This window comes from Candoia aspera, chromosome 1 (genome assembly GCF_035149785.1).
Source record: "Candoia aspera isolate rCanAsp1 chromosome 1, rCanAsp1.hap2, whole genome shotgun sequence".
Taxonomy (NCBI): Eukaryota; Metazoa; Chordata; class Lepidosauria; order Squamata; family Boidae; genus Candoia; species Candoia aspera.
The window spans coordinates 17,293,242-17,305,467 of record NC_086153.1 but is presented as its reverse complement, the minus strand read 5'-3'; the positions used below and the strand labels follow the sequence as shown (position 1 = coordinate 17,305,467).

Sequence of the window (12,226 nt, the reverse complement as noted above, 5' to 3'; positions counted from 1 at the left end):
GTGTTGAGGACTCTCCTCCTCCTCCATATAAATATATTGCCCAGAATGGCCAGCTATGCTTTCTTCCAGTCATTTTGGCCTCTTTTGCCAGCCCTTTCCAGTAGTATCTGTCATGAAGCTGTTTTCCCCGCCTGTGTTACTTGTCCCTTTCTTAGAATTTGATGGGATGTTAAACTGAAAATTCAGTGTGTTAAATGGCAAAGTATTCTGCTTCGTTACTTCCATTCCATACTTGGTTTAATTTCCAATTAGCCTTAGATGATAACGGAGTAATTTAATTGCTTTTCTTTCTCCCTGTTCTGGATCACCTCCTGCTTTTTCATTGTTTCACTCTTCCCTGGGTAACTTTTTCTATCCTATTTTTTGGGGGGTTCCCCCAGTGGGGAGAAGCAGACCACTTCCTTCCCTACATTCATTGCAGCATTTTTGTTGGCAGAGCAATTGCTTTACATCCTGCCATGTGATCTTCATCTGAGCATGCTATTCTTAGTAAGAAATGTTTGGGGGGCTAAGAATCTGTCTCCAACACACTTCACCGCACCTGGATGGGCATCTTATCTTTGGACTTGTTTTGCTAAGATAGGGGGCTGCCTAGTCCAGTGATTGCGCATCAGGGACTCCAGCAGAGATAGTCTTCCTGGCTTGGATACATGACAGCTTCTTGAATATACAGTCTTGTAGACATGCTTGACCTGGACTATGAGGACAACTTTCTGTTTCAATTTTTTGAGTAAGCAGCATCACATTTCCTGGTCAAGAGCTGTTGGGCAACATATTTGGATTATGCCAGTTTGGGGGAGGCTGTTTTAGGTCATCTGTCCATATGCAATTGAGGTCTTAAAAGATTAAAACCAACATTTTGACTACAGGTATACAGTATACAATAGTTTTATAACTCAGAACTATTCCTGAAGCAACTATTTCTAAGAAATTCTTTTTATGTGATCATAAGTCTGACTGGATGGACTCACTAAATCTTACTGTGAAAGGTTTGTACACTGTAATGATCCAAAGTGTGTTTGGTTTGGTTTTGGCTTTGTATGTTATGTGGCTATTGTAGTTTGCAAACCATGCTTTATGACTGCAGTGTGCAAGTCCAGCTAGCGATGTCTTATTCAGTCATCAGGGTTCAAAAAACCAAATGCACATACTGTGACATGCATAATCTCAGAAGAACCATGATCTCTGTGCATGTAGTATTGAAGAGGGAACGTCTTCCAGGAAGATGCTTCCAGGTAGATTTTTTTTAAAAAATATTCATATGTATTATTTATAAATATCAATTTCATATTACAAATTGTTTTATATGTATTATCTATTTGTTTTTATTGGTTGATTGGATTTTGTAAACCCCTGTCAGTCCATGTGGAGAAGTAGTATATAAATATAAACAAACTGTGACTGAATTTATCGGTTGATCAGAAGGTCTATTTAAATCAAGTACTGTAATCTGATAAAAAAAGGAAGTGGACTGTAACACAGCTTACTTAACCATTTCAAAAAATCCCAGTCAGCCCTGCGGATTGACTCCAGAGGTTGGTGCAATGTAAATAGAATTGCCAAGCTTCAGCTCCACTATTGAGTATCAAGTTTTTTGCCCTCTTTTCTGCCAGGTGGTGGCCAATGCTGTTGCTGCCTTGTCTGAAATCAGCGAATCTCATCCAAATAGCAATTTGCTAGATCTAAACCCTCAGAACATCAACAAGCTACTCACTGCTCTAAATGAGTGCACGGAGTGGGGGCAGATATTTATTCTAGACTGCCTTTCCAACTACAACCCAAAGGATGACCGTGAAGCCCAAAGGTAGGCTTATTTGTGACTACTCTACTTGAATGGGAATTCTCCTTTCCTTTTACTGAGATTTTTATAAAATTCTATGACTTCTTCACTGTGGCAGGGGGTACAGTGTCTTCTGACCTATGAAAGTCCCTCCCAATAGGTCTTCTAATACCCAGCTCCTGGCTGGGTTCACATATCACGCTAAGCTAACCCTGGCTTACTTTTTTTGGCTTAGCCTGTGGTGTCATCTGGTCACATGTGATTTATTTTATTCATTTATTTGATATACAACCAACTACCAAACTCGGTGGCTTACTATAAAGAACACATGTAAAATTGAGATGTTCAAAAAAATTAAAATAGCAAGTATAAAAGCAACTAAAATGAACAAGTATAATGAAAGATAAGATCAACAGTTAAAAGGTAGGACAAAAAATAGAGTTTTAAGGACATTTTAAAAAGCCAAAAAAGATGTCAGCCCCCTCCACCTTGCAGGAAGTGTATTTCAAAGGGCTGGAGTGGTGACAGAGAAGGTTCAGTTCCCAAGTCATCACCAGACAGCTCATGGCAACTGTAGGTAAACTTCCTCAGATAATCTCAGTTAATGTGGAGGTTCCTATAGAAAGAGATTTGTTTGTTTGTTTGTTTGTTTGTTTGTTTATCAAATTTCGTCATCGCCCATCTCCCCCAAAAGAGTTCTGAAATAGCCTGGACCTAAACTCTATGGGGCTTTAAAGGTAATGACCAGTAATTTGTATTTTGCCCAGAAATGAACTGGCAGCCAGTGCAGTGTTTTAAGCACAAGTGTAATATTACAATAACTTTGGAATCTTCTCAAGATGGTGGTGGTGGTGGTGGTGATGATGGTGATGATGATGATGATGATGATATTTTTATCCTGCCTTTTATTATAAGATCAACTTGGTTGCTGATGTTTGTATGAACTGAATTTTCCATTTTAGATGCACAAGCAGTCTGACATAAAATACATTACTGTAGTTAAGCTTGGATGTTACCAGCACATGCGTTACAATTTGAAGGCCATTATCTTCCAGAAAGGAATGCAGAAGCTGATAAAATTCATCCTTTGCTAATGCCTTAATCTGGAAATCAGAAGAAAAACTTCCCCAAATTGCATACCTACTTCTTCTGGGAGGGTGTAATCCTATTCAGAACAGGATACTGTCTCTCCGAAATTATGTCCCCTCACAGTGAGCATCTCCATCTTGTCTGGATTCAATTTCAGTTTATTATCCCTCATTCAGGCCATTAGTGACTGCAGGCAGACATTCCAGGGAACCCCAGCATTTCCTGAAGATACCACAGATAAATAGATTTGGATATCACCAGCATCAAGTAGCAACAGTAAGAACAGACCACGGAACAACGGGCTGGTTTAAGATTGGGAAAGGAGTACGGCAGGGCTGTATACTCTCACCCTACCTATTCAACTTGTACACAGAACACATCATTCGACATGCTGGGCTTGAGGAATCCAAGGCTGGAGTTAAAATCGCTGGAAGAAACATTAACAATCTCAGATATGCAGATGATACCACTTTGATGGCTGAAAGCGAAGAGGAACTGAGGAGCCTTATGATGAAGGTGAAAGAAGAAAGTGCAAAAGCTGGCTTGCAGCTAAACCTCAAAAAAACCAAGATTATGGCAACCAGCTTGATCGATAACTGGCAAATAGAGGGAGAAAACGTAGAAGCAGTGAAAGACTTTGTATTTCTAGGTGCAAAGATTACTGCAGATGCTGACTGCAGTCAGGAAATCAGAAGACGCTTAATCCTTGGGAGAAGAGCAATGACACATCTCGATAAAATAGTTAAGAGCAGAGACATCACACTGACAACAAAGGTCCGCATAGTCAAAGCAATGGTGTTCCCCGTAGTAACATGGCTGCGAGAGCTGGACCATAAGGAAGGCTGAGCGAAGGAAGATTGATGCTTTTGAACTGTGGTGTTGGAGGAAAATTCTGAGAGTGCCTTGGACTGCCGGAAGATCAAACCAGTCCATCCTCCAGGAAATCAAGCCAGACTGCTCACTTGAGGGAATGATATTAAAGGCAAAACTGAACTACTTTGGCCACATAATGAGAAGACAGGACACCCTGGAGAAGATGCTGATGCTAGGGAGAGTGGAGGGACAAAAGGAAGAGGGGCCGACCAAGGGCAAGGTGGATGGACGATATTCTAGAGGTGACGGACTCGTCCCTGGGGGAGCTGGGGGTGTTGACGACCGACAGGAAGCTCCGGCGTGGGCTGGTCCATGAAGTCATGAAGAGTCGGAAGCGACTGAACGAATAAACAACAAAAATCACCAGCATACTTACAGTACCCAGCTCCAAACCTTCTGATGATCTCCCCCAGCAGTTTCTTATGGATGCCGAAAAGCATTAGAGGGAGAATGGAGCCTTGAGGGGCACCAAGAATAGCTTTTGTGGCAACAGCAGCTGTCTCCAAGCAAGACCATTTAAAATTCGCCTGAGAGATAGGAGTAAAACCATTGCCAAGTTATGTATCCTATTCCCGAATCTCTTTTTTAAACAAAAAATTTTATTCATTAAAAATTTCTACAAAAAAAGTTCTACAAGACATGTATGCAAAAAGGTTTTTCAACAAAACAAAATAACGAAAAAATGAACATGCATTTCCACACATCTTGCTATAATGTACTATGTTAGTGATACATCTTATAATTTTAACCTTTCTTTCTCAAAAAGAAAAAAGGTGTATCAACATATACAAAATCATATAAGTAAAAGGTTTCCGACTAAACTAGCTAAAGATATATATTAAGACCCCTAATGTAACTCCCAATAATTTTGAACTCTTATTTTACTGTTTATTTCTAAATATTCGCTTCTTTACAGTAAGAAACCCAATATCATTACTTCATTTTCAACAACTGAATGCAGAATTGGTTGCCACGTTTCCTTAAATTTCAAAATATTATCATCTTTCATTAAACATGTTAATTTTGCCATTTGTGCTAATTTGATGAGTTTTATTATCCATTCTTCCATTGTTGGAATAGTTCCCCTTTTCCAATACTGGGCATATACTAATCTGGCCGCTGTGATCATGCAAAGCATCAAATTACTATATTTTTCTTGTTGATCGCCATCAAAGAGACCTAATTTTAAAAAATCTGTTTTTTTCCCAATCTTTTTCTTAAAAATTTTCTGAAACATTTCATGAATCTGTGCCCAAATTTTTTTAGCTTTGCTACAGGTCCACCACATACGACAAAACGTTCCTTCCATTTGCTGACATTTCCAACATATATTTGAGGTGTTATTGTACATTTTTGCTAATTTTTGTGGTGTCAAGTACCACCTAAACATCATCTTATAAAAAATTTCCTTTAAATTATGACATAATGAAACCTTTAAATCTTTAGTCCACATTTTTCCCATTTTTCTAATGGAATGTCATAACCAATATTTCTTGCCCAGTTAATCATGCATGTTTTAACTTGTTCATTTTCTTGATTTGTTTGTAACAAGATTTTATACGTTTTTGTGATAATATGATCATTATTTAAATATAATTGTTTTTCAAATTCTGATTCTTCTTTTTTAAATGTATAGTTCTTTTTATCTAACTTAAGTTGTTTGTTTAATTGAAGGTAAGTAAACCAATTACACGTGTGGCCTTCATTTTGTAATTCTTCCCGAGATTTTAAAATAGGCAGACCACCTTGATCGAATTTTAATAGATCTTTATGACTTAACCATTTCCCAAATCTATTTGATGATCCAGAGGGGTATTATGCTTAATGGTATAAAAAGTCACAGAGAAGTCAAGAATGAGTCACCCTCCTTCTGCTGATCCTCAGATCAAGAGGACCAAGGCAGTCTGAACCTCACAGCCATTTTGAAATGGGTCAACATACTCTGCTGCCTCCAGAATTGCCTGAAGTTGAGAAGCCACCACATTGTCAGTCACCTTACCCAACCTTGGGAGTTAGGGGATGACTTATTATCCATTTTTGTCAATGAACTCTCAGTTCAGGATAATTGCTGATTTTCATCTTCTCAGACCTGCTTTGTATCTGTCAGTATAAAGATTGCTTAAAGAAGAATTAAATCCTAAGCAGACAGAAGTTTACTTTGGTTAGTCTTCAGTAACTCTTTGAGATATACACAACTTGAGAATAGTGGCATGTTCAACAAGCAGAAACTTGACTTGCATTATTTTTATATATGTAGGCATTAGACTTATAGCAATGTGGAACACTCCCGGTTTTTATCCCAGAACATCAACCCTGGGGAGGTTGGTTGTGCTGGGGCAAAGCAACTGGCCTCAAGTTGCCCGGGAAGCTTCTATGGCTGGGGGTACATTCTCATTAAAACCAGACATTGAGAAAATCCGATGTTAATATTAAGCCACTAACAGTGTTGGCATGCAAAACTTCAAAAGGTTCTTCCTTTCATTTGGGTATATCCAAAGGTAAGTTTCTGTAAGTGGAGCAGGAGGGGTGTGATTTCCCCTTTCCGCCTCCCACTCTTAAAATCTGCTCTGCAGACTCCTCAGATCTTACAGAGCAGATTTTGAAGGGGTGTAGGAAGCCTGTGATGAGAAGCAGAAGTCAAGTGATGCAGTCTTCTTTCTGCCATCCCATGAACTGAGAACTGCTTCCCAACTGTGTTATCCCAGTAGGTGGCAACACCTGGGCCCTCGTATCCAGCATCAGGCTCAGTACCTGGATCTAAGCTGCCAGGGAATCCCAGGAGCATAGCCTAGATTGGGAAGTTGAAAAACATATTGGAAAAAGCAGCCCCCCCCCTTTCTGTACTGTTGGCAATAAAATTGTTTGGGTATCTCCATGTCATGAGGAGTCAAGCTTGACTTAATCTTGGCCTCTGAGCTGTGTTTTCCATAGGTCAGATGATGACAGCTATCATGACGCTTTTGTTGGCTGCCTTGCTTTAGTGAAACTTCCTTCCCCCTGTAAGTCTGATTCTCAGTACACTTTGGGAGAAGGGTAAAACTTCTCTCTTCAAGCTACTGTTCAATGGCTGAGAATAAGCAAACACAGGCAGTCAGTCCGCAACTGATTAATCCAGGTATTTCAGATTACATCTGAACCAGTTTTACTTCCAGATGTTGGGGACCAGCAGCAGTAAACTGGCTATCTTCAATATGCACTGCTTATCTGCTTCTCTACTAGCACCTCTGATTATCAACAGAAAACAGTCAGGTCCCTCATGGATCTACTGAATGGAGTATCCGATTTAGCACAGCAAAACTTTTTAAAAAGCACCGTGTTGCTGGCTAGTTCTGGGTTATCCAAATGTGTCTCTCCAGCACAGCCAGGGTTTCCCAGCAGGAAAGAACAGCCTAAGCCGCCATTCTTGCTTCTCTTCTTCGGCAGCATATGCGAACGGGTGACACCGCGCCTCTCTCATGCCAACTCCGCTGTTGTGCTTTCGGCTGTCAAAGTGCTGATGAAGTTCCTGGAGCTTCTCCCCAAGGACTCTGACTATTACAACATGTTGCTGAAGAAACTGGCCCCTCCACTGGTCACCCTGCTGTCCGGCGAGCCTGAAGTCCAATACGTTGCTTTGAGGAACATCAACTTGATTGTGCAGAAAAGGTCAGGGCACAAGGGAAGGTGTTGTTTCAAAGATTCTGATTGATTAATTGCATATGAGACAGTTTTGTTTGACCAACTGGGGCTGATCCTGGTATTCCATAACATTAGGGATATTTAATACAGAGTTGTTTAATGGCATTGGCTACCAAAAGGTACGTTCCTGGTAAATTGCTTGAAATGCCTTTAAAGGGGGATCGGGCAAATGTGGAACGCTATTATAGTTCTATTAGCAGGTGACTTAATACAGCTTTCCTCACCTGCCAGACCTCCTGGCAGGATGGATTATAGCTCCCATTATTCCCAGCCAGCACAGTGTCTGGGCTAACTAGGATAATATAATCCAGCACATTCAGAGGCGCAGTAGATTGAGGAAAACTGATTTGAGTTGCTTTCACATCTCCTGTGAGGGTACATGACGCTTCTTTAACTGGAAAGCAAATGCATATCTGCTTTTGGTCAGGAATGAATGAGAGTGCTGCTTGGTGGTAATTTTAGTGTGTGCTCATTCCCCTCCCAGGCCTGAAATCCTGAAGCAGGAGATCAAGGTTTTTTTTGTGAAATACAATGACCCCATCTACGTGAAGCTGGAGAAACTTGATATCATGATTCGCTTAGCATCCCAGGCCAACATTGCTCAGGTCAGTCCTGGGACTCAGTGGGTGTCATTTCACATTGCTCTAGAAAGTGCCTTCAGATAAGTGCTTCTCCATTAGCTCTGCAGTTACTTGTAATCCTTGAGTCCCCAACATGGCACCTCAGGGTGTCATGGTGCCAAATAACACATTTCTTGACCCCTGTCCAGCTCCCTGCCCTCTCTAATTTTTTAAGGTTCTGTGGCAAGTCTATATGCTGCGTGACCTGAACCCAACATAAACATTCTTAGACAATGAAAAGGTGGGTGGCTACAGCCCACTGCTTGGTTGGCCTTCTGGTAAATGGCTCTGTGGGTATAGCCATTCCTACCCTGGGAATTCTTTAGTGAGAATGACATGGTCCCAGCATTCCCAATCTGCCCCCTGGCTTAAAATGGTTATGATCTCTCTCCTCCTGTAACACATTTCCAGTGTGTTTGTATTTCTCTGCAACAGGAGGGCTAGAAACGTGTAAGGGGGATGCTTCCCTTTTATTGGATCAGATCAGTGGTAGCAAGCCGGTAGGGGATGGGGGCAACAAAAAATGGTACCATAGTCAGATTCAATCTGGATATATTTTTTTATGTGTTTCCAACAGGTTTTGGCAGAACTCAAGGAGTATGCCACCGAAGTGGATGTAGACTTTGTCCGCAAAGCTGTCCGTGCCATTGGGCGATGCGCCATCAAAGTTGAAGTGAGAAGCTTTTCTTCCTTGGTGTTGCTTTTGCATTAAATTGCTGTAGCTGGTCAGGATATAAATTGTAAGAAGTACCCTTTGAAAAGAAGTGGTGTTAAACACAAAGTTGACACCATCATACATGGCCCAGATGTAGACCACGTGGTGTTCACACACTACCACCACACTCAGTTCTGGCAGATTCATGGTGGCTGATGCAGAAACAAGGGTGTTGGAAGGTGGGGTAAAAAAGGTCAATATGGCAACTACGTGATCAAATCCCTGCCCTTTTTTACATGCATTGAGGGGTTGTTTTTTTTCTTTGACACACCTCTTTGTGGGGCACCCCTGTGCAGAAATATGGTTGGAGAATAGAGTATCTGAGTGTAGTAAATTCTTTTTTTTTACTCATCCTAAAAGAGAGCATTTTCAGCATCTTGCTCTTCGGTTCAGAGTGAAAACACATACATAGCTTTCAGTCCTCTGGGAAATGCTGCCTTTTATTGTTCTCTCTGCTTTCAGAGCCCTTGATTTAGGCAACACCATTCAGTCAGTGGGGAACTGTTGTAATTTAAAGAGCATCTTATCTCTGGAACAGACTGATCTTCCCTACCCCCCCCCCAAAAAAATCCCTAGCTGCTTTCCTAACAATAAACATTATTTGATGTTGATTGACCTTAACAGAAACAGAAACCTGTTCTTGGAAACTGTTTGTCTTAGAAAAAGGGCAAATATTTGGGGCTGAATCAGGAAGATTTCAAGTTCAGTTCATTCAGCAGACAGCCATTTCAAAAGGAGTACTATTTAGGTGATTTTTTAGTTTCTAGGACAAGTGGTGGGATGCCTGGCTTTTCCATGAGAAATAGGTGCTCTGCTATTAAGCTGTAGCCTTTTTCTTAGATGTGGAAACCCACCCAAACACTGAAGCATTGGGAACAGAGGAAGCTGCTTTATTTGCCATCAGGCTGTAATTTAGGATTAGATAATTGGGTGGGACAGGCAGAGGTTCTCCGGGGTCCCTTCCCAGTGGTGTTGGGGATTACTTCCCACTGCATTTCCTAGAGCAATGACTCATGGTAGATAGTCTCTTGTATCAGCAATGGTTTCTGCTACACTGGAAACATTCAAATGTTATCCAGTATGAAGACTGTGGGAAAAATACCTCTCTTCAGCAAAGGCTGATTAAGTTAGTAAGGCCCTAGATATCTGTAATTACACTTCAGGAAAGATAGTCCTCTCTGTCCATGTGGTTGGAAAGGGACATGATGCAGAGTTGTACTGTCATTCATTCTGAGACTGATAATCTGCCCAAGGCAATTGCCATAACTTTAAAAAATATTAACAATGCCAGCAGCAAAAGTACTTCAAGCATAGTATGTAATATCTATTAATCATAGACCGAAATAAACATGTCTCATTTCATACCATTTAGGGATGTTTGCCATGAAAGGATGATTTTTTGTGACATGACCCCTGCCTTCTGATTTCTGAGAAGGGAGTGGATGTGGTATGTGTAGAATTGTGAGGCATAACCAGGGCAGCCTTTAAACTGGAGCTGACTTTCTACTTGAAGTCCTCTGCTCTGCTCTATTTACTTGTTCTCTGCTCTGTCCTTTCGGACAGCAATCTGCCGAGCGCTGCGTGAGCACACTTCTGGATCTCATCCAGACCAAGGTCAACTATGTAGTGCAGGAAGCCATCGTGGTCATCCGAGACATCTTCCGCAAGTATCCCAACAAGTAAGTACAGCTAGCAAGTGACGTGTGCAGAAGCATCCTTGCAAATACTGGCTGTGGTTTACTTAAAGGGTGCCCATTTGTATGGCCTTTAGGTGAATGGTGTAGGAATGTGGGGGCAGGGCAGCTTGAATTGAGAAAAATCAGGTGGCATTGATTAAATACAGTGAATGCAGTTACTCTCCATAGATTTAGAATCCCAAAGTTGGAAGGGAACCTAGAAGGCATCTAGTCCAACTCCTGCTGCATTAGAGCATTTCTGACAGATGATCATCCTCACCTCCATTGAAAAAGAACACACCACTTCATGTGGCAACTTGGTCTACTAGTTGACAGCTTGTACAGTCAGGAAGTTCCTCATGATGTCTAGCTTGAACATCCTACCTTATAGTTTTAACCCACTGGTTCTGGTCCTTCCCCCTAGGGCAGTAGAGTGTAAGTCCACTTCCATTTGATAGCCTTTCAGAGTCTTCATCTTATTTCCCCTCAGCCATCTCTTCCATAGACGAAATATACCCAGATACGTTAACCGTTCTTCACAGAGCTTGGTATCCAGACCCCTTACCATTTTGGTAGCTCTCTTCCAAACTTGTTCCATTGGTCAATATCCTTTTTAGACTGCAGTGTCCAGAATTGGACACAATACACAAGTTATGTCTGGCCAGGGCAGAACAGAGTGGAAAAATTATTTTTCATTTGCCTTTTTAGCAGATGAATCACATTGCTGGTTCATGTTTAACTTGTGGTCAACAAAGATAACCAGTCCCCTTTGACATGTGCTACTGCTAAACCCTAACCTGTTTCTGCCCAACTCATCTACAGGCCTTCACTGATTCTAGTAATTAATGATTAGAGCTACTAATAATTATTTAAAAGCTGGAAAGCAGGAATGGGACACGCTGGGATGGGATACTTTGCAGGGCTAGAGAGACTTGAAATAGATAAGAGAAACTACTTGATAAATAAAGGATAGGAAGTTATTAAAGTGGATGGAACAGTAATTAAAAGCAGTAGCTGAGGAGCTTGGAGAAGAAGGAGGGTGAATGCAAGGTTTGTTTTAGAACTATGTCATCTAGAAGCTGGGCAGAAAGAAATTGAGAGCACAGGACAGTTGACCATAATAACCCTATCCAATTCTACCTCGCTTAAATTAGGTACGAGAGTATCATTGCCACACTTTGTGAAAACCTTGATTCTCTGGATGAGCCAGATGCCCGAGCAGCTATGATCTGGATTGTGGGCGAATACGCAGAGAGAATTGACAATGCGGATGAGCTCTTGGAGAGCTTTCTGGAGGGCTTCCATGATGAAAGTACCCAGGTAATACTGATATCTCCATATTTTTGTCTCAGTTCTTTGAAGGAAGAGACTGGATACTTGATTTCAGCAGCTTGGCACTGGCCAAAAGCCTGCCCACGTTTCTCTTTCCACAAGCTGTTGTTTCTCCACCCAGTCTGGGCTATGTGCCGCTATACCCCTCCTAGTGCAACGTCCTTCGACCATTTGCCCTCCAGCTACATCCAGCTATCATAATTCCCAGCTGTTGGGGAAGAGTTTGCTCTTCATTCACTGTTTTAAGAGAGAACAGGGATTTCTTCTTTGTCACCACACACTGATGCCAAATTCCAAGTACTTTCAAACCTTCGACTTTGGCAGACAGCTGTCATGCCATCCCTGAAGGTATTTAAAAATAGCCTCTCAGTTTAATCAGGATATTATCTCTTCAGAGAACGGTCTGTCTTTGCTAATTGTATTTGTCTGTCATTCTTTTCATTCACTCAGCTTTGTTCCTGCT

General features: G+C 41.3%; 1 protein-coding gene across 2 annotated transcripts in view; it reads left to right on the top strand.

Annotated features, from left to right (window-relative positions):
* AP2B1 (adaptor related protein complex 2 subunit beta 1) overlaps positions 1–12,226 on the top strand; it is a 97,613-nt gene that overhangs the window by 35,951 nt on the left and 49,436 nt on the right. For both annotated transcript variants that reach the window (XM_063298365.1, XM_063298375.1), the window contains exons 6-11: positions 1,614–1,804; positions 7,166–7,387; positions 7,905–8,025; positions 8,618–8,713; positions 10,319–10,434; positions 11,586–11,751. In XM_063298365.1, coding sequence (XP_063154435.1) covers positions 1,614–1,804; positions 7,166–7,387; positions 7,905–8,025; positions 8,618–8,713; positions 10,319–10,434; positions 11,586–11,751 — 912 coding nt within the window. The remainder of the gene's footprint in view (positions 1–1,613; positions 1,805–7,165; positions 7,388–7,904; positions 8,026–8,617; positions 8,714–10,318; positions 10,435–11,585; positions 11,752–12,226) is intronic.